Genomic DNA, 23,523 nt, shown 5'->3' with positions numbered 1-23,523 from the left:
GTCAAGTTCTTCCACCCCAGACTCGCTCATCCATGTCTTTATGGACCTTGCTTTGTGCACTGGTGTGCAGTCATGTTGGAACAGGAAGGGGCCATCCCCAAACTCTTCCCACAAAGTTGGAAGAATGAAATTGTCCCAAATGTCTTTTATGCTGATGCCTTAAGAGTTCCATTCACTGGAACTCAGGGGCCAAGCCCAACCCATAAAAAACAACCCCACACCATAACCCCCCTCCACCAAACATTACACTTGGCACAATGCAGTCAGGCAAGTAATGTTCTCCTGGCAACCGCCAAACTCAGACACGTCCATCAGATTGCCAGACAGAGAATCATGATTTGTCACTCCAGAGAACATGTCTCCACTGTTCTAGAGTCCAGTCGCAGCGTGCTTTACACCACTGCATTCGACACATTGCACTTGGTGTTATAAGCTTTGGATGCAGCAGCTCGGCCATGGAACCCATTCCATGAAGCTCTCTACACACTGTTGTTGTGCTAATCTGAAGGCCACATGAAGTTTGTTAGTCTTCAGCTATTGACTTTGTAAACAGTTGGCGACTTCTGTGCGCTTCAGCATGTGCTGACCCTGCTCTGTCATTTTACATGGCCTACCATTTCGTGGCTGAGTTGCTGTTGTTCCCAGTGGCTTCCACTTTGTTATAATACCACTAACAGTTGAGCGTGGAATATTTATTAGCAAGGAAATTTCATGGATGGACTTATTGCCCTAGTGGCAACCTATCACGGCTCTCACTGAGCTCCTGAGAGCGACCCATTCTTTCGCAAATGTTTGTAGAAGCAGCCTGCATGCCTAGGTGCTTGTTTTGTATACACCTGTGGCCATGGAGGGGATTGGAATACCTGAATCCAATTATTTGGAGGGGTGTCCCAATACTTTTGGCAATATAGTGTATGTGGCTTTATTTTCAAGCTTTCAAAGTTTTTTTTTTTGCCACCACCCTCCTACCCTGATTGCCTAGTTAGCCTTAACCTTGCCATATAAATCTTAGATGTTTACGGCAAAATCAGGAGAAATTTTAGCTGTGGGTGACCCTGTCAGCACCAACTGACTTCAAAAATTTCAATTAAAACAACAGAGGCCAATTGGAAGGAAAATTGTTGGCTAAACTGTTCAGGTGTTCAGGCAGGTATTGCGGCTGTCTGAATACACTAGCCAGCAGCATAGATTTTTTAATCCATACTGTTAAGTATGAATGGGGGAAGTGACTGATTTCTCTAGTTCAGGTCCAAGAAATCTAACTAAGTAACGCTACCTTTAGTATCACACCAACAAGGTCAAAAGTCAAAGCCCAACAAGTCACCCTATTTGTGGCAGTTGTGTTTTAAGTGATGAACCTAGTGTCTGGGAATTATAGTTTATATCTATATATACAGTATATTAAAAAAAATATATTTATATATTAATATACACTCACTGACCAACTGCTGAAGTTCAAACCAAGCATTAGAATGGGGATGAAAGGGGGTTTAGGTGACTTTGAACATGGCATGGTTGTTGGTGCCAGATCGGCTGAAGTACTGGGCTTTTCACGAGCAACCATCTCTAGGGTTTACAGAGAATGGTCTACAAAAGAGAAAATATCCAGTGAGCGGCAGTTGTGTGGATGAAAATGCCTTGTTGATGTCAGAGGTCAAAGGAAAATGGGCAGACTGGTTGCTGTGACATTCAGATGGTAGGGTTAGAATTTGGCGTAAACAACATGAAAGCATGGATCCATCCTGCCTTGTAACAATGGTTCAAGCTGCTAATGGTGGTGTAATGGTGTGGGGGATATTTTCTTGGCACTAGCAAGGTGTACCTAATAAAGTGGTCGGTGAGTATATAGGGAATTGCAAAATTCCCAGAGAATAGGTGCAAGAACTCTCCCCTTCTGAGTCACCCATTGTCTATGTCCCCTAGCCACCTAGGAGCAGCATCCTTTGGTTCCAATGGCTACCCACCTACCAGTACCACTCCTTTTAGTGAATACAGAAACAAGTATCATTTTGTGGCTTTAAGTAATTTGTATGGAATTTACTAAAGAAAACATAAAAAGCAGTAAAAAACATCCCCTGCTGCCAGCAACAATAGATCTCTCAGCAACCAGCAATAACAGACCCCTCCCTCAACAGTAGATCACTTCCAGCAACAATTGACCCTTCAGAAACAATAGACCTTTCCCTCATCAAGAGATTCTCCCCCCATCAGCAATAGATCCCCCAGCAGCCAACATCAATGACTCTTCAGCACACCCTGCACTCCTTTCTATTACATACTTCCAGTACTGGAGGTTCTGGAATTGCTTTCCCCCATGTTCCGACTGAGAAAAAGTCATGTGTGTATATATATATATACACATTCATATACACAAATACAAACACTGTATATATATATATATATATATATATATAGAGAGAGAGAGAGAGAGAGAGAGAGAGAGAGAGAGAGAAGTGCGTGGAACCAGAATAGGAAAAGACTGCTTTTAGAGCTGAAGCGCAGGAGGGAATATTGCTGAAGGGTTTCTTCCATTTGATGTAATTTGTACCCTGCTGGTGATGATGCTTATGTTCCATCAGGGGAATATAGGTATATAGTGTATATGTCCCCTTGGGGAAGACCAACCCGACACAAGAAACAGAAACAATATACAAACCAACACCAAACCTCTCCAGTAGCTTGGAAGTCCCTGGGTAAGACATTCTTTTGTTTGGATGCCATTTTTGTAATTTATGCTGGCTGGTTTGTAAACACTGAATGTACATGTACAGTAGATATAGAACACCTCTACTTCTTCTGAGGAAGTGGACGTTGGTTCGTGAAATGCGTTGAGAAGTATTTGTCGACTCAGTGAATAACAGCTCTAAACGTTTTTATTGTCTGGTTGAGCATATTTACCATAAAATGATTCTCTATAAACTGATAGTAGAGCAATGCTTTGAGATACGTATGAGTTAATACCCAGGAATGTACTGTGTTCAGCCATGTTTTTGGTGTTTTATTAAAAAAAAATTAAACTTTTTTAAAGTCCCATCAATTTGGTGTCTTGGTATATATGAGTTTCTCCCAAGGCCACGTTTCTTTAACCATGAGATGAGGTTAGTAAACCTAAATGTGCACCTGGAGGATGTCTGCATGTAGAAGGTATATGTGAGTAATATATCTGGTATCCTTGGATTTTCCTAGTGTTCTACTTCATGCCAAAACATCACAGAAAGAAAACATGGTGAAGAACATTATTTAGATCCAAGACACCTCAGACTCCAGCAGCACTAAATTTCCATTGAAATAACAGAGAAGAGTTTTGGGTATGGTTAGAGGATCGAATTGTGGTTCTTACTTGTTGATGGCCTCATCTTCTCCAACATCGTCATAAATTTCCTGGTCTGGATCTGGTTTTATGGGAATGGTCATAGTTACTGTTTTTCTTCTCCTTAGTGAGTCATAGTCAACATTCACCATTGTCGTTTTGATGTAACCATCTAAGAACATAAACAATGTCAAAAAAGGCAAAATCACTATATGTGCCATTACTTTTTCAGCAGTATGTGGCAATAATGATGTTCAATCTGCTCTCTAGTATAATTCTGTAATATTACAGAAGCCGAGGTCCATCTCAAGTTCACCAAAGAACTCCTTCCCCTTCCTTTAGTCTTCCAATTATCATGTACATTATTTTTCAATAACACACTGGTTTACTGATTAGGGTGATATGCAAACAGTAGCACACACAGCAATCAATAGGCAAAAAGCTTGTGAACACCACTATAAAAATATGACATTTGATTGGCTGCTTGGAATTGGGGACTTTGAAATTATGTGTTACTTCAGAGAAGTTATAATAATAGTCAAGGTAGAAAATAAAAATATAAAGAAATAAAAAGAAGGCAATTGGCATAAACTAGTGTGATATTCTGGGGTTTGGCTCAAGGTGTGGTGCTTCCCAATGAGTTCACTGTAGCCAGGAAATACTGATCAGGGCTTGTTGGCCCATTCTTATTTACAAAATAAACTAAAAGTTCAAATACAGTTCCCCTTGCAGGGGTTTCATCACTTGAAACACGAAAAAAAATTACATAAAAGTGGAGTTCTGCCTCTCCCAAAAAAGAAAAGTCAGCAGCTAAGCAACAATACAGTTCAATACAAGAGGGTTAGGAGAGTCCTGCTCCTTGGAGCTTGCAGTCCAAGAGATATTAGGGCACTTAACTGTCCAGGGATCCAGCGGTGTCCTAAAAAGAGCTGATTCTTCAATCAGCTTCTGGCTTGACTAAAGGAAACCAGTAGTGAGGCCTTGTGGCTTCACCTCTGGTCCCATACTGAGCATACGTGAAGTGCACTGCAAATTGTGAATGGGCCACAGTCTTCTGGGACCTGTGATGTGTCCCAGTGGGCTGCAGGGGGAAAGAGGGAGGCCTGACCCTCCAAGGGGTTAGCATATCAGGAGGAAGGAGCAGGTGCGGACTGACCATTTGGAAACTTGGGCACTGCCCGAGGGCCCGGGGTCAGTAGGGGGTCCCATGAGATGCCCCTGGTACCTTTTTCATAGGCTTTTTTGAGTTTGGGCAAGGACACAGGGGCCCCAGGATCCCCTATTGCCCGGGGGCCCCATGAGTTGTCAGTTCACCCCTGGGAAGGAGTTATGCCTCCAAAATGCATCAGATGGTCAGTCCAGCTGGGTTGCATGGACATATGTGATTCCCCTTGCAGTGGCATCTTGTGTTTTTTTTGCAATATTAAATTCCACTTCTGTGAGTATCCATTTGGCATATATGTTTTGTGAACAATATATCATTGGTAATGCACTATGCATTTGTGCCCTCCTGTTTGTTCTTTATGTAGACTTCCCCGGTTGAGGTGGGCAGTATCTACTACACATTCCTGGCCAAGTTCATGATCCATTGTATATCATACATACTGTGGTCATCTTCCTCTTCAGTGCTGAAATTTACAGAGTTTTTCTGCAGTGCACACCTGCACACACAGCCTGACAATGGAAGAATGCCACCAGCACACCGAGGTTCTCCAATATGGCTCCGAAGCTTTAATAAGCAATCACATAGTCACAGCAAGAACAACATTTCGGAGTCTCGCAGGACCCCTCCATCAAGCATCTGACATTGGTCATATGTCTGATGAAGGAGTCCTTCAAGACTCCGAAATGTTGTTCTTGCTGTAATGGTCACATACCTGATGAAGGGGTCCAGCGAGACTCCGAAACATTCTTGCTGTAACTATGTGATTACTTATTAGAGCTTCGGACCCATACCGGAGAACCTCGGTGTGCTGTTGACAATCTTCCCTTGTGATGCTTCTTGGTTCCAGCCGATGGTCACTGCAGCACCCACCTACACATATAGCCACTCTTTGTTGCAGGAACGTGTGCATTGGAATTGTGTAATTTTGTCCGATAAAACCTGGACATGGGATTAAAGGAGTCCTCCCTCCCAACACTCTTTGAAGCCTCCAAATTCCTGAACCCACCTCAGGAATTACAAAACTAAGATCAATTTTCTCAGCTTAGAACAGCTATACTGGAGCTCCTCAATCTGCATTCACAAGAACACTGTGTGCCTTTTCCCTCTTTTTTCGACAAGGTCCAGCACTGCCAAGACAGAGTCAATTAGGTAAAGACTTGAGTGGAAAACAAAATAGACAAAGAAAGTTTTTGGGAGATTTTAGTTTATATTTTGAGATGTATAGATCAGGCACTAAGAGGAGCTTAGTGGCCTATTGCAATCTCTTTTCTTGTTAATAAGTCTGCTTGTATGGTGATAAGGAGTGGTAAAGCACAACCATCATCTAGCACTTTTTACTATATGTAATGAGCAAATATGGCTACTTGCTTGTATATTTATTATTGCAACTTAAAATAGAAAAAACTTTTTTCTGTTTTTTTTAACCATTCAAAAGACAATCCATTCGCTCTAACACTTAGGGGTTTATTTATATTTCAGGGACAGTGACTTACCAAATATTCTCTAAAACAGATGCACCTGGAAATCAACAAAATGGCGTCCATCTGTACACAGACACCATTTCCCTGTTGCACAAATATGAAGGAAATGAGTAAAAGATGGCTTCAGCTTTCCACCTGTACAGAACTCCTCAGATGCGTTTCGCCCTATTTGGGGCTTAATCATAGAGGGCCTCCACAATTAAGCCCCAAAAAGGGCAAAACACATCTGCAGAGTTCTGTACAGGTGGAGAACAGGAGCTGAATTCATCGTTTACCCATTTCTTTCATATTTATGCAACAGGAAGTTGATGTCAGTGTGTCGACAGCTGCCATTTTGTTGAAGTCTACTGGAGCCTTACAGGTCGATCCTGTGTGTCTTGCACCAGTCTATTCACATGCTAAATGTTTGGTGAATGTCAGATGCATTGGGAGAGATTTAGGCTCCATGAACACATTTTTTATAAGCTCAAAAAACGCTAGAGAAAACGCTGGATGAAAAATGCTGATAATAGTGTTTTTGTGCCAGCTTGTAGTAGTGTTTTAGTAAGCATTTAGAAGCCTTTAGAAGTGTTTAGGACCATTAGCGTTTAATTAGCGTTTTTATAGTACATAAAGAAAAAAAAGCTGTTAGGAGCTTTTTATTAGTGTTTAGAAGTGTTTAGGAGAATTTAGGAGCATTCAGCTTTTTTTTCCGCCAGAAAAACACTCCCAAAAACTCTACAAAAACATTTTTTTTCTGCTCCTAAACACTGAAGCTTGGATCTCGCTTCTAGCATACAATAGTGTGCATGGACACATAACATGGAGAACACTATTAGTGTATAGGAGCAGGGAAAAAATGCTCATAATAGCTTCTAGGTGCTTAAAAAAATGTTAGTGTGCATGGAGCCTTACTAAAACCGGAGAGTGCAAAATCTGGTGCAGCTCTGCATATAAACCAATCAGCTTCCAGGTTTTATTTCCAAAGCTTAAAGTGTTACTAAACCCACAACAGTAAAATCAGTCTGTATATGCAGTAAAGCATGCTTGTTATACTCACTGTGGAACCTAAGGGGTTAATCCTCTGCATTGTGTAAAAAGACTGTTTGATCCTGTTTTCTCTGCCCCTCCTCTTGTTCAAATGTCCACCTGATAAGACAGACTGAACCCTTCTGCACATGCTCAGTTTAGTGTGTATTGCCAGAGAGGTTTTCTTTTTGTTCTTGGGAGAGTGCATGTGATCAACAAAGGGCCAATCAGCACTGTCCAGACAGAGGTCAGGGGTTCTGCATCCTCTTAGAGCAGAAAGAAAACGCCTCCTACAAGCTTTAACCAGTGCTCTGCTGAAGTCACAAGACTGCTCTAACTGCTGATGAGAAAAGGTATTTAACAGTTTATATTTACTGAAATTGCATTCCCATGTTGTGTGTACTGTGGGAGACCAGATATAGTAAAAGCAGGGTCCGGGGTTTAGTAACACTTTAACTGAACAATCTGAAGTTAGAAACGGATTGGCTACCATGCACAGCTGCGCCAGATTTTGCACTCTCCAGTTTTAGTAAATCTCCCCATTGCTTTATAAATATGCTCCTTAAAGAATAAGTTCACCTTTTGTAACTTGTTACGATCAAACCGGCCCCCGTGCCCCCTAGATCCCCACTTTGACAGCTAGTGGGGGATCATCTCCCCCTCTCACTAGCTGTCAAATTTTTTTGAAATGTGGCTATGCGGGGCTCCGCCCACACGGCCACATCACTCATTCAGAATCATCTGTGAATGAGAGACTACAAGTCCCAGCAGTCTTAGCGGATGTCAGCTTGTAGTCCTCAATGAACTACCACAGCGCTGTGCAGCTTCCTCCTGTCAGTATATCTGCTTGCTTGTACATCCTGTGATCTGCTGATCGCTGGTGCAATGGTTTACAGGCTCCTGCAGACAACAATAAGAAATGCACATTTTTTTACCTGCAAAAAATTGTGCATTTATTATTTTTTTCTAAAAGGTGAACTTATCCTATAAAGCATATCTAAAACCCTGTCAATTTTTTTTGCAGTCTCTGAATCAGCTTAATTTTCTCAATCTCTCAAAAACAGCTTAAATCCACTTTGAGACATTTTTCACAGGAATACGTGTTCCCATTAGAAGAATTTTCTTCTATTTATGTTTCTGTTGACAACTCCAAAATTTGGATTACTCATTCCTATCTCTCAGTGATAATGGTCACCAGGACAAATAAAGAGGGAACATCTCCCCAGTGGGGACACAGACAATAAAAACCTGACAGAAGGTCTAGTCCTCCCATATGATATTTAAAATTGAAAAAAAATATATTTTGGCTTTGTATACACATTAAATTTTTCCCCTCATTTAATCAAAGACTTATTCCCCAACCCCCCCCCCCCCTCAAAACCCCTGACCTTAAACCTAACACTTACAGATCTAAAAATCATTGTGTGAATATCTCAAGCAATTGCACAGCTATAACAAAAATAATCGCAATACTTTTCCTAATACGTTTATTTCCAACTAGTTGAGGCATCGCCAGCAAGGCTCCCACTTTCCATTCATTACACATCTGCATCAGAGGCTGGTCATTAGCTCTGAGGAAAGGGATTCGTCCCCGAAACCCGTCAGCCATTTGACCGCACTGACAGTGAGAACACCTTGCCTGCCGTTGTGGCCATCGTCATTTTTCTATGCTTTTTAGATACATGCTTCGTCTGTGAGTATGTTTTTATTTTTTCACTCCTCACAATAAACCTTGGATAATGCACTAGGTGTGTGCGCCACCTGTTTTCTCTTTATCCAACTAGTGGCAACAATGTGATCTTTTTCTGAAATATTAGGAAAATACTGCACTATGGCCACTAGATGGAGCAGACAATCATAGGAAATAATTATATTAGACAAATTACTGAGATTATTCGTGATGGCTATGCAAAGGCATGAGACAATTGTACAGTGTTTTTTTTCAATAAATAGACTCCTTAAAGTGTATGTCAAGCCAAAAACTTTTTAAAAAAGTTTTGTAAAGAGTGTGAACATAATTGAACTGCTACAAAATACCTTTTCCATATTCTACAAACATATACACCCTATCCCGCAGTCTCATACTGCTAATATAATGTCCATCATGAAGTCCCACATACAAAAAGTCCAAAAATTTAAATAATAAATACAAAAAAAAAAATAAAAAATATGCAAATAATAGTCCTCGCTCTCCAATCTTCCAACTATGAAAATGTCCAAATCTTCCCTTCAATCCAAAGAGCACCTCAAAAAAAATATACTAGATATAGTGCATTATCTTTATATAAAAATAAATATACGTGATATCATGCAACCACACTGGTGACATAAATAAACATCACACATGTGAAGTGAAAAGACAACACAATACAAAGGTATTTTGTATTGTGCACTTTCAAGGGTGAAAGTTTGACTTTTCATGTGGGAAATTATAGAGTTTTGATTTATTATAATTGAACTGCTGTCTGGTTTTTCTTGCTATCCAGTGTTCCAGAGAACATTTCCCCTTTCGCTCCTGCTGACAGTAAAAGTAACATCCATTTTGATGGTAAATGAATGATTTGATATGTACTCACAGATTCCATTCATTCTACCCAGCCATTTTCCTTCAGGGTTATCTGTGACACGTATGACTTCAATCTGATCACCACTCTTGAAAGAGAGTTCATTTTTACCGCCTTTGTGGTCCACGCTGGCCTTGACTTGATGAATAACTTCAATATCACTTGTTAACTGTGGAGAAAAAGAACATAAACCTTCAAGCATATTTAAACCCAAAAACTCACATTTAAAGTATACGTTTTTTGCTGGCGCTGACCAATCAGAATCACTCTGACCCATCCCAAAAGCCCTACACAAATAAGTGGGACAAAAGTGGGGATTTCAAATCCTTGGATCAGTACACCATCTGTGGGCACTGACAACTCATCACCCATGGGGATAGGTACAGCAGGGGGTGGGGAGGGTGTAGAGTGTTAGCTCATCTTTTCATTTTTTTTCTGAAAAGCAGAACTTTTAAAGCATCTATAATAAAAAGATAAAATGACATATTTCCACATTATATTTCATCTAATTCTGGCCTACCATTTATCTTGAAGTTTGCAAATTTACTTGGTAATGATCCCCACACATTTCCTTCCTTGAATTCTGTGATATGTAGTCACTATGCCCTGTAGTAGGCACTGCTGTGCCACACATTTCACAGAGCCTGCCTTCTGAACTGCAGAGGTGCTGAGAGGAGGACCTTCAGGCAGGAGGCGGAGTCGGTATAGGAATCGCTGCTGCAGGCAGCAAGGTACCATGGGACACATAATCACTATGCCCTGTAGTAGGCACTGCTATGTCTCACATTTCACAGAGCCTGCCTTCTGAACTACAGAGGAGCTGAGAGGAGGAGTTTCAGGAGGTGGAGGCAGGACAGGAATCACTGCTGCAGGCAGCAAGGTACCATGGGACACGTAGTCCTTTGAAATTATAATCAAACAGCAGAAGAGAAGCTGCAAAGCATGCAGAGAGTCCAGGATGTTGTGGAAAGAGATGACCAGCAGACAGGCAGAACTCACAACATGAAAGGAGATTTTTCTAGTAGGCTTATATTGAATTCTAAAAATAACTATTTTTTGTATTGTTATTACAATGCTGATGTTATAAAATGAGAGTGTATGCTACAAGTGTAGTTCCTGAAATTGGGTTTCAATAAATTGTGAAGTCCTCAGACAGCAGGTAAGCTAAACACAACTGAAATTTAGCACACTGGCAAAGTGGATATATGTGCTCCCTGGAACTCTGGCCCATACATATGGCATAGATATGATTCAACAAACAGTTATGGCCAGATTTACATTCAATTAGACTGCCCATTTGTAGATCCTCGGTTCATACTGCTGCAATCCCATTGACTTGCTTGCAACTTTCATGCAACAAGTCTATATACAGTTGCAAGAAAAAGTATGTGAACCCCTTGGGATTACGTGGAGTTTTGCATGAATTGGGCATAAAATGTGATCTGAACGTCATCTAAGTCACAACAATAGAAGAACAAAGTCTGCTGAACATAATACTACACAAACATTAGATGTTGCCATGGTTTAATTGCACATAACATGTAAACATTCACAGTGCAGGGAGGAAAAAGTATGTGAGGCCCTAGCTTAATGACTTCTCCCAGAGCTAATTGGAGCCAGGAGTGAGCCAACCTTGACTCCAATCAGTGTGATGATATTGGATGTGTTGCTGACAGCTGTCCTGCCCTTAAAAAACACACACCTGTTTTGGGTTTACTGGTTTCAAGAAGCACTGTCTGATGTGAACCATGCCTCGCAGAAAAGAGCTCTCAGAAGACCTACGATCCAGAATTGTTGACTTGCATGAAGCTGGAAAGGGTTACAAAAGTATCTCCAAAAGCCTTTATGTTCATGTGTCCATGGTAAGACAGACTGTCTACAAATGGAGAAAGTTTAGCACTGTTGCTACTCTCCCTAGGCATTGTCCTCCTGTAAAAATGACTGCAAGATCACAGCGCAGAATGCTGCATGAGGTAAAGAAGAATCCCAGAGTGTCAGCTAAAGACCTACAGAAATCTCTGGCACATGCTAACATTTTTGTTGACACATCTACAATAAGGAAAACATTAAACAAGAATGGAGTACATGAGAGGACACCACGGAGGAAACCATTGCTGTCCAAAAAGAATATTGCAGCACATTTAAAGTTTGCGAAAGAGCACCTGGATGTTCCACAGCACTACTGGCAAAATATACTGTGGACAGATGAAACCAAGATTGAGTTGTTTGGGAAGAACACACAACACTATGTGTGGAGAAAAAAAGGCACAGCACACCAACATCAAAACCTCATCCCTACTGTAAAACATGGCGGAGGGAGCATCATGGTTTGGGGCTGCTTTGCTGCCTCAGGGCCTGGACGGATTGTTGTCATTGATGGGAAAATGAATTCCAGAGTTTATCAAGACATTTTGCAGGAAAACGTACGACCATCTGTCCACCAACTGAAGCTCTGCAGAGGATGGGTGATGCAACAGGACAATGACCCAAAGCATACAAGTAATTCAACAAAACAATGGCTGCAACAGCACAGAATACGCCTTCTGGAGTGGCCCAGTCAGAGTCCTGACCTCAACCCGATTGAAATGCTGTGGCATAACCTTAAGAGAGCGATTCACACCAGACATCCCAAGAATATTGTTACACTGAAACAGTTTTGTGAAGAGGAGTGGTCCAAAATTACTCCAGATCGTTGTGCAGGTCTGATCTGCAACTACAGGAAACGTTTGGTTGAGGTTATTGCTGCCAAAGGAGGGTCAACCAATTATTAAGTCCAAAGGTTCACATACTTTTTCCTCCTTGCACTGTGAATGTTTACATGTTATGTGCAATTAAACCATGGCAACATCTAATGTTTGTGTAGTATTATGTTCAGCAGACTGCATTCGTCTATTGTTGTGACTTAGATGACGTTCAAAGCACATTTTATGCCCAATTCATGCAAAACTCCATGTAATCCCAAGGGGTTCACATACTTTTTCTTGCAACTGTATGCAGGGATTTCCTCTCACTTCCTTTTCTGGCTATGGGCCACGAAGTGAAGGAAAATCTTACGAATGGGACACAGATAGCAAAAAAATCTGATAGGGGTTATAACCCTCCCTTACTCTATCCAAAATGAAAAAAAAGTAGAAAAGTGACCACTGATGTCACTGGGCCGCCCAGGGAAGTATGTCAAACAAAAAAAAACCTGAAAGGGGTTATAACCCTCCATTGCTCTATCCCAGTGGTCGGCAAGCCGCGGCTCGTGAGCCACATGCGGCTCTTTACAAACTTAAATGCGGCTCTCCTGTGTGCCGGGCGCCCGCTCCCCTCCCTCCTCTCGGGCGGCCGCCCCAAAAGTCAGGACTCTGCAGCTGTCAGGATGTAGGCGGGGCAGCCAGGATGTAGGCGGGGCAGCGTGACGAACTCCTCTCCTCTCACAGTCTGCCCTGAAGACCAGAACGGCGCGGGAACACAGCGAGAGGAACGCGCGGAGCAAAGGTAAGTGAATTGACACAATATGGGGAATGAATTACTATAGGGGGGATGAATTACTATAGGGGGGATGAATTACTATATGGGGGATGAATTACTATATGGGGGATGAATTACTATAGGGGGGATGAATTACTATAGGGGGGATGAATTACTATGGGGGATGAATTACTATATGGGGGATGAATTACTATGGGGGATGAATTACTATATGGGGGATGAATTACTATATGGGGGATGAATTACTATGGGGGATGAATTACTATATGGGGGATGAATTACTATATCGGGGATGAATTACTATGGGGAATGAATTACTATATGGGGGATGAATTACTATGGGGGATGAATTACTATGGGGGATGAATTACTATAGGGGGGATGAATTACTATAGGGGGGATGAATTACTATGGGGGATGAATTACTATATGGGGGATGAATTACTATATGGGGGATGAATTACTATATGGGGGATGAATTACTATGGGGGATGAATTACTATGGGGGATGAATTACTATATGGGGGATGTATTTTCAGTTTTAAAAATGTGGCTCTCAAAATAAATTTCAATCGTGGTTTTGGCGAGATTTGGCTCAGTTGAAAAAAAAGGTTGCCCACCACTGCTCTATCCAACATGGAAAAAACATTTTCTACTTTAACAATTGCGAAATTACATAAAAGACAACAGCACGTCAATAGGTACAACCCCATTCTATTTTCTCACCATAGAAAACTACAGCAGCCATTTACCACGTTACCACCTTCTCTTTTCCATGTTTTCTCAGTCATCATGGGATTGTACACATAAAGCAGATTATAAACTCACCTTAAATTTCTTTCGTATCTCTTGTTCCTTCTTTTCTTTGTCCTTCTGCTCTTTCTTGGCTTGCTCCAGTTCTTTCTTCCTCTTCTTTTCATCTTTTTCTTGATCTTTCCTGCAGTGAGTACAGTGATGAAAATGTGAATGTTATCTAACTGGAACACAAAATATACACATTTATAAAATAAAATTAAGAAAAAAAACACTTTTGTCCAGTTATTCATTCTAAAATGATTAAATGTTACTACCAGGGTGATTACTTGCAATCTACATTTTCACCATCTCCTGCATTCCAGAAATCAGGCATTACCCTGCAGTCATTGGCTCTTACTTGCCTCTTGGGCTTTACGATTGGCACATCACTGTGTTGGACAGAATCATTAACCAACTACAAAGTGTAAGGGTCCAAAAAGTATCAGTAACCAAGTGAACAATTTTATTAATGAAATTATCCCATTTTCCAGAAACGGTTGTACTATATGATCTTGTGATCTATGAGGCATTATTTTAATCGAAAAGAAGGATTTTTCATGTAAGCTCCGTTTTTAACCCATGTGTCACCTGCATGTGTAGAATAAGGATCTTCCTTAGTGTCACTCTAAAGTATAACTAAAGGCAAAAGGTTTTAGTTTTGGCAAGAGTGAAGAGGGTTAGAACACCTGTTAGGTTTTTTTCTGCAGTCTGTGCCCCCGTTAGGGAGATTCACCTTCTCTATATGTCCTGTTTACCATTATCATCGAAAGTGAATGTAAAGAAAACCCCAAATTTAGGCTTGTCCCCAAAAATGTAATAGAGGGGAAATTTTCCAATGGGGCACTAGTTTTGGTGACCTGAGGGTCCTCAAGGAATTCCCCTAAATTTGCATGGATTTCCTCTCCCTTCCTCTTTTGGCTATGGGACAGGAAGTTGAGGTAAATCTCTCCAATGGGACACAGATGTCAAAAAAACTGACAAGTGTTATAACCCTCCCTTACTCTATCTGAAATGATAAAATGTTGAAAAGTGATCAGTGATGTCACTGGGCCGCCCAGGGGAGTATGTGTTGGTGTTTTTCTTCTCTTTTTTATACTAGAGATTTTCACACAGTCAGACACTCAGCACAATGACAGCTTTCCTTGTAACAGTGTCAATTTAGAAATGGAGAGAAAATAATTAGAATAAAAGTATATAAAAAAAAAATAGAGAAAACCTGCTTGTTTGCTATTGTCAACTTTTTTCATTTTGTTCCCTTGCTTAAAGGAATCCCCCTTTGTGTTAACATAGGGACAAACACCACTATAATAAAATATACCTTGGCTCGTCAAGTTCATCATAGACATCTCCTTCACTCTCCTCACTCTGTAGAATAACAAAATAATTATTCAGAAATAAAACAGAATGTAATATAGAGATATACTCTTAAAGAAACAAAAGAAAAGACATTATATACTGTATATTTATGTTTCACCTTGCTTGGTTTAAAGAGAAACGAATAGCTGTAGGATCACTTTGATTATTTTTAGAGTTTAGCCTTTACAAAATGTACACAATGTTTGTTCAGCAAGTAAACACTGAACACATGATCAAAGATTCCCAGAGCACTAAAGATTATCTAAAGAATACAGAAGAAGCTCTCTGCCTTAAAGGGGTACTGTCATGAGAGGATCTTGAAAGCTACTTTTTGCTGAGCTCTCCGTTGGGCATGCTAGTTCCCTAGATGTCATGTTGTTACATGGCTTCAGTGTTGTCTGAATTACGGACCTGGAAACAAATAGATAAAGAGGTCTAAAACTTTCCTCAAACCCATTTAGAAAATGCTTTTTCTGGGTCTGTGACTTAAAAGCAGGCAGTTTCTCAATGACATCACATAAGAACATGGTGGCATGGGACCGGAGCGGTGGCAGAAGAGAAGCAGATCACAACAGGACAACACTGGATCTGCTGGGTGGGTATCTAAATTGACTACAACAACCCAGCATCAGGTAAGCAGGAATTAAAAAATAAATGGGGGGGAGTGTGAAGTACCTCTCTAAATCAGATACTGCTTTAAGTTGCATCCCTTCCCCCCTCTGAAATTTATTAAGCTATCTTTCTTCTCTTTTCTTTCCTAGTTGAGAAGGACGTCTCCTCCGCTCCTGAAGCCTCCTGGGATATCCACATCACCTATTTCGGGAGGCTTCAGGTTCCTGACAGTGGCCAGTGGAGGATGGACATGGCACTGGAGGAGGACAGAGCTGGCAGGCATCATCATGGGGCTGGCTGTCTGAACCCAGGGGAGACAGCAGTCTCCTGTTGATGTCACAAAAAAAGATGTGGGCTTCCAGCAAAGACTTGGCTGGACAACCCTGGATTGTCTATGTGATATTTTTATGTGGATACCAGCAGTGACAGATGTAAGTGTTGGGGATGCACACACAAGGGGACTGATGCTTCTCTTTACGTCAGACACAGTCAGGCAACTAGCATTTTCAGAAGGAGATCATCAATGGCAGTCCTCATCAGGGGTGGACTGACAACTCATGGGGCCCATTCACACCATTTGCATTGGGATAAGCTGGACAACATTGCAGTGGTGCGCATGGAGAAGCAAGTACTGAATGCTGTACTTTTCTCAGTGCAGTGGGCTGCGGCAGAAACTACCATATTCCAACACCACTGGGTGATAAGAACCTATTGAAATGTCACTTGTGACATTTCAAAAAAGTTCCAACCAAAAAAAAAAGAGAAAAAGAGAAAACAGTGCAATGCTTGGCTACACTAGCCTTTGTTCAGCATGGGTAGCTACACTAGTCTTTGTTCAGCATGGGTGGCTACACTAGTCTTTGTTCAGCATGGGTGGCTACAGTAGTCTTTGTTCAGCATGGGTGGCAACACTAGTCTTTGTTCAGCATGTTCAGCATGGGTGGCAACACTAGTCTTTGTTGAGCATGGGTGGCTACACTAGTCTTTGTTCAGCATGGGTGGCAACACTAGTCTTTGTCCAGCACGGGTGGCTACATTAGCCTTTGTTCAGCATGGGTGGCTACATTAGTCTTTCTTCAGAATGGGTGGCTACACTAGTCTTTGTTCATCATGGGTGGCTACACTAGTCTATGTTCAGAATGGGTGGCTACACTAGTCTTTGTTCTGCATGGGTGGCAACACTAGTCTTTGTTCATCATGGGTGGCTACACTAGTCTTTGTTCTGCATGGGTGGCAACACTAGTCTTTGTTCATTATGGGTGGCTAAACTAGTCTTTGTTCAGCATAGGTGGCTACAGTAGCCTTTGTTCAGCATGAGTTGCTACACTAGTCTTTGTTCAGAATAGGTGGCTACACTAGTCTTTTTTTCTGAATGGGTGGCTACACTAGTCCTTGGTCTGAATTGGTGGCTACACTAGCCTTTGTTCTGCATGGGTGGCTACAGTAGTCTTTGTTCAGCATGGGTGGCTACATTAGCCTTTGTTCTGCATGGGTGGCTGCAGTAGTTTTTGTTCAGCTTGGGTAGCTACACTAGTCTTTGTTCAGCATGGGTGGCTACACTACTCTTTTTGTAAGGATGGGTGGCTTCAGTAGTCTTTGTTCAGCATGGGTGACTACATTAGTCTTTGATAACAAGGATAAAATATGGGAAGGAAAAAAATAACAGAGGAGGGGGACTGTACTTTTTTTGCAACTTTATTTGTAATGGGGTACCATTGAGAATGAAACATCTTCAGGGGGTCAATATTTCCACTTGCATGTACATGTACCGCACTATTTCACAGGTGAAAATGTTACTTACAATATCATTGGGTACAGGGCCTGAAAAAGAGAACACCAGTTTATTATATAGCAGTGGATTAAACAGAAATTCATATGTATTTTTTAAATGTTTTCCAAGAATTCTTAACAACTTGTTACACCAAAATTTAGCGTGTTTGTTATTGGTATGCCATCAGGAAACAAAAACATATTGTGGCCACTTTATGAGCTGATGATATAGAAACCACACATAATTCTGAAAATGTGCACAATTACTGTTTTATACATAGACCTCTAAAAATAATGAAACTTACAATTAGCCCTTATTATGACTGAAATGAGTGATGGTATCCTTTATGTAGGCTTATAACAGTCAAATGAGCCGGCAACTCGAAAGGTTAAAGTGTTACTAAACCCACAACAGTAAAATCAGTCTGTAATGTCTCCCCGAAACACAGAAACTCTGAGAACTGGAGAACCAGGATACAAATTGGAAGGCTTTTTGCCCAAACTTCACCCCACCCCTTCCAGACTCAGAGCAGATGTTAATATAATCAGCTCTAAACAACCTGATGCTGAGGTCTCTTGCTATAATCTGTTTAGCAAGGTGTTATGTGTTTAATGTTGTGACTTTGTCCCATTGTTAAAGTGTTACTAAACCCACAACAGTAAAATCAGTCTGTATATGCAGTAAAGCATGCTTGTTATACTCACTGTGGAACCTAAGGGGTTAATCCTCTGCATTGTGTAAAAAGGCCGTTTGATCCTGTCTTCTCTGTTTCTCCCCTATTTCAAGCAACCACCTCTTATCTCCTGATAAGACAAACTGAACCGTAGGCATTTTGCACATGCTCAGTTTGGTGTGTATTGCTAGAGAGGTTTTTATTTTCTTGGGAGAGTGCATGTGATCAGCACAGGGCCAGTCAGCACTGGTCAGACCGAGGTCAGGGGTTCTGCATTCTCCTAGAGCAGAAAGAAAACTCCTCCTACAAGCTTTAGCTAGTGCTTGACTGAACACTGATAGAAGTCACAAGACTTCTCTATAATGCTGATGAGAAAAGGTATTTAGCAGTTTATATTTACTAAAATAATTGCATTTCCATGTTGTGTGTACTGTGGGAGACCAGATATAGTGAATGCAGGGTTCGAGGAGACCAGATATAGTGAATGCAGGGTTCGAGGAGACCAGATATAGTGAATGCAGGGTCCGGGGAGACCAGATATAGTGGATGCAGGGTCCTGGGTTTAGTAACACTTTAAAATTCAACCTTCATTATTGAAAATGACGTTGTGGTAAAAATCCACAAACAAAACAGTTGACTCGTTTCAGCGTATGCAGGACTACTCATAACTTAAGGCCTGCATAGGTTGAAACGCATCAACTGTTTTGTTCCCGGATTTTTACCCCAACATTCTTTTCAATAACGAAGATTGGATGTTAACCTTTCGAGTTGCCGGCTCCTATGGCTTGCGGTGGCTTTGACCCGGAACTGACAAGGCATTTAACCTCATTTGGAAAAGGACGACAGGGTGGTAGCACTGTCAATTTTGTAGGCTTGTCACCTGACCAGTAAATACTTTTTTGGCCAGTAAAAGGGGGGATTGTTGCTTATATTGCTAATTGGAATGAGATCATAAGACTGATATTTTTCCCCGAGCAATAATGACAATCTTAGAAGATTTTTTTAAACATGACCCTATGTTGATATGATGTGGTCACCAGTAGCTCAGTGTTCTCTTCCGAATGCCAACTTTCCTTATCAAAGATATACGGTATAAATGTCATGGGTAGGTCTGTGAATCTTAGCCTCAACGTAACCACTAAGCATAATACTTTTTCTGAAACTAGCCCCTAACACTAACCCAAAAGCAACTCTGTTTTCTTAAGCCACCAGTACAAAAAGTATTCATGTTACAAAGATTGGGCTTTACCTACATCAGGAATCTAATAGAAAGGTTTGGTTGGAGTTTCGCTTTGACAAAGGTGTCTCCCCTTTGCAGGTACTGTCATACCATTTGTTTATTTTACATTTTGTAATTTACCATAAGGGCAGCAGGGTAACGCCAGCCATTGAAGCGATTTTCTTTCCTGCTGCTAGCAACAATTACATGTAAAATCTAGAAGGCTGGTTGCACTCAAGTTGATTGATTGATCGATCAGCTTAGGTACATTCAGCCTGCAAATACATGGTTCAAATCTTGGCTGGTTCAACAATCGAACCATCTATGGCCGGCTTAATGGATGCAGCACAAGGTACAGATTTTTGATTATTTTTTTCTATTGTTTTTGTTTGGTTACCGCTGAATACTTGTAGGTCAATACAGTCAAAAAGTTGAATGGGGAGCAGATATGGAGCTGCTTAGAGGGGTCTTTTCTCAAGTAACATACAGACATCCCAAACAAAAAGAAAAAAGACACCTAATTTGACATGTATATCCGTGTCATAGTGATATCTCCATCTCACTTACAATATAAATGTGGATTTATAAACCTAAGATACTAAATAGAAAAAATGGCAGTATGTCAAGTGCAGCACTGCCTGCAAAAAGTGGTTAATTGAAAACCCATGCGGAGTAATGTAACTGCATAGATAATAGCTACAAAAATATTTTATTTGATCACATGGATCATAAAGAGGTTAGACATTGACACGGTGAACAAATCAAAATAAAATAAAAATATTAAAAAACATTCGGCGTCTTCAAATCTGGTTGTTTGTAAGCAAAAAGGAATCCACATAAGGCAATGAAGTTCCCTAACCACATAATCAAAGAATTCCATATGATTCCACATGATATCTGGATAGGGAGATCATTCTTCAGAAATATTCTTTGGTAAACACCACAATAAATGGAATGACTTCCTATAATGGAAACCAAAGAGGGATAATTGTAGTGGAAACATAAAAAATATATACACTGATCATGTACTAAAACAGGATAACCATACTTGGTGGTAAACTAATAATTCCATTACCTTCTCATGAGCTTGACCATCATAAAAAAATGAATGTAGAGCCTTCCTGGGTGACCACCCCAAATGGAAATGAATCCACAATAGCAAGTGATTCTAGGAATGTGTAAATATATTGGACGCTATAACCTGCCTGGACTTTATATGTATAGACCACCTGGTTTTCCACCCCCATATTCATCATCAGAAACACAAAGACCTGATCTCATTTCAAGTGAGGTGGAGTCTCCTTGATCTTATATATGGTAATTTATTTTTTACCCTTATATTTATTCTATTCAGGTACTTTGTCATTCATGATTTATATTTACACATTCCTAGAATCACTTGCTATTGTGGATTCATTTCCATTTGGGGTGGTCACCCAGGAAGGCTCTACATTCATTTTTTTATGATGGTCAAGCTCATGAGAAGGTAATGGAATTATTAGTTTACCACCAAGTATGGTTATCCTGTTTTAGTACATGATCAGTGTATATATTTTTTATGTTTCCACTACAATTATCCCTCTTTGGTTTCCATTATAGGAAGTCATTCCATTAATTGTGGTGTTTACCAAAGAATATTTCTGAAGAATGATCTCCCTATCCAGATACCATGTGGAATCATATGGAATTCTTTGATTATGTGGTTAGGGAACTTTATTGCCTTATGTGGATTCCTTTTTGCCGACAAACAACCAGATTTGAAAACGCCAAATGTTTTTTAATATTTTTATTTTATTTTGATTTGTTCACCGTGTCAATGTCTGACCTCTTTATGATCCATGTGATCAAATAAAATATTTTTGTAGCTATTATCTATGCAGTTACATTACTCCGCATGGGTTTTCAATTAACCACTTTTTGCAGGCAGTGCTGCACTTGTCATACTGCCATTTTTTCTATTCAACATACAGACATCACTCATTCTTTGAAATCTCATGAGGAGGGCACTGCTCGATCCAGTGGTAGCCCAACAAATACAACAGATAGGGTTTGATTTACTAAAGGCAAATAGACTGTACAATTGGCAAGTGCAGTTGAACTCATTTTCCTTAGTAAACGTAAATGTGATAAAGATTCGCTTTGTAATGAATACCCAACCAGGTGTAAGGAAAATTTAAGAAAAAAAAAACAAAACATTTTTTCTTGCATGATTGAATGATGAAAATCATCAGATCCTTACCACATTTACTAAGCTAAGGAGAAAATGAGTGCAACTGTACTTGCGAAGCAGATTCTATTTGCCTTTAGTAAATCCACCACATGGCGTTCCAAACAGTAGGTTCTGGTTTCCACTGTTTGCTGTTAACTCAGAGTACTGTGATGGGTAACCAAAGGCTGGAGCTGGTATGAAGGAGACTAATCATTTATACATATCTAGAACAGCATGCTATCCAATTACAGCCCTGAATATGGAAAACACTTGAGGGTTTAAACTTTCTAAACAAATGGCCAGTTTACCGTCTTTCAGACTTCAGAAGGGCTAGCGGGAGTAGACTATTCCCCAGCATCAGTGGGAGTAAAATAATTACATAGCACCTTTGATCAGTAGGAGGAGCAATAGTGCCCCATTGTTGCCTTCAGTGGGAAGAATAGTGCCCCATTGTTGGTGTGTTGGTGTCAGTGGAAGCAATAGTGCCGCATTGTTGGTGTCAGTGGAAGGAATAGTGCCCCATTGTTGGTGTCAGTGGAAGGAATAGTGCACTGTCGTTGGTGTCAGTGGAAGGAATAGTGCCCTATTGTTGGTGTCAGTGGAAGGAATAAGAAACCATTGTTGGTGTCAATGGAAGGAATAGTAAACCATTGTTGGTGTCAGTGAAAGTAATACTGCCCCATTGTAGGTGTCAATGGAAAGAATAGTACACCGTTGTTGGTGTCAGTGGAAGGAATTGTGCCCAACTGTTGGTGTCAGTGGAAGGAATTATGCCCCATTGTTGCTGTCAGTAGAAGAAACTGTGCCTCATTGTTGGTGTCAGTAGGAGGAATAGTGCCTTGTATCAATGGCAAGGATATTGCCTCATGGACAAGATAAATATGAGCAAAGAGACACATCCAGCCCACAGTTTGGAGTATACTGTTTTATAATGTCACTTACACTAGGTTCACATTGAATGCGACATTGAAATCTTGCTACTTCACTTGTAGCTGTACTTGTAGCAAGTAGCACGGTTTCAAAGCCACAGACCAGTGCAACTTTATGCACAGATATCAATGCAAGTGACACCTGAAAATAGTGCGGCAACTGCTTTTAAAATTGGTGCGACTCCAAGTCACACTGATTTGAACGGTTCCATTACTGGCAATAGAGTGTGACTTGTCATGTCAAATCACATGACAAGGCACATTGGCAGGGCTTTTTTTCAGCAGGAATGTGGGGGAACACAGTTCCGGCACCTCCAGCACTAAATGTATCTAGTACCAAGGGGTGTTGGAGGGTGTATTGATTCTGCCTGCTGGGAGGTCTATTGTTGGTGGGGATCTATTGTTCTGTGTGTGTGGGTGGGTGGTTATAGTTGCTGGTAGGTAATCTATTGTTGCTGAGGGGTCTTTTGTTGCTGGCTGTTGGAGGGTCTATTGATGTTGGCTGCTGGGAGATCTATTGTTGCTGGCTGCAGGGGATCTATTTTACTGCTTTTTTGTTATCATTAGAAAATACCATACAAAATTACGGAGCATCACAATATCATACTTGGTTCTGTATTCTCTAAAAGGGGCAATACTGGGTAGGGACAGAGACAAGGGGTGATTCGGAATGGGGGAGTACCTGCACCTATTCTCTGAAAAAAAAAGCCCTGCACACTGGTATGAACCAGGGCTTAGACCTGCAATGGATATTATTCTAATGGTATTATTCTAGCATAGGCCTTTGTAACCTTGTTCTTTTATGTGACCTCTAATACCTCAGTTCTACCATGGGATGTCAAACAATTGTAGGTAAAATTTACACGGGGACAATTCTCCATCCAAAAATGAATTATGGCAATCAAGATTATTTAAACAAAAACATGAAAAGTCAGTAAATGTTGTGTAGCATAC

At 40.7% G+C, this 23,523-nt stretch overlaps 1 protein-coding gene across 2 annotated transcripts in view; it reads right to left on the bottom strand.

The window, feature by feature from the left end:
* FYB1 (FYN binding protein 1) overlaps positions 1-23,523 on the bottom strand; it is a 128,645-nt gene that overhangs the window by 47,706 nt on the left and 57,416 nt on the right. For both annotated transcript variants that reach the window (XM_089687823.1, XM_089687824.1), the window contains exons 4-8: positions 17,570-17,589; positions 15,119-15,165; positions 13,834-13,942; positions 9,541-9,697; positions 3,341-3,482 (exon numbers count right to left, since the gene is read on the bottom strand). In XM_089687823.1, the coding sequence (XP_089543949.1) occupies positions 3,341-3,482; positions 9,541-9,697; positions 13,834-13,942; positions 15,119-15,165; positions 17,570-17,589 (475 nt within the window). The remainder of the gene's footprint in view (positions 1-3,340; positions 3,483-9,540; positions 9,698-13,833; positions 13,943-15,118; positions 15,166-17,569; positions 17,590-23,523) is intronic.

This window comes from Staurois parvus, unplaced genomic scaffold, assembly GCF_062004578.1.
Source record: "Staurois parvus isolate SC_StPar_1 unplaced genomic scaffold, SC_StPar_1.0 ptg000438l, whole genome shotgun sequence".
Taxonomy (NCBI): Eukaryota; Metazoa; Chordata; class Amphibia; order Anura; family Ranidae; genus Staurois; species Staurois parvus.
This window is presented reverse-complemented; position numbering and strand designations above follow the sequence as displayed.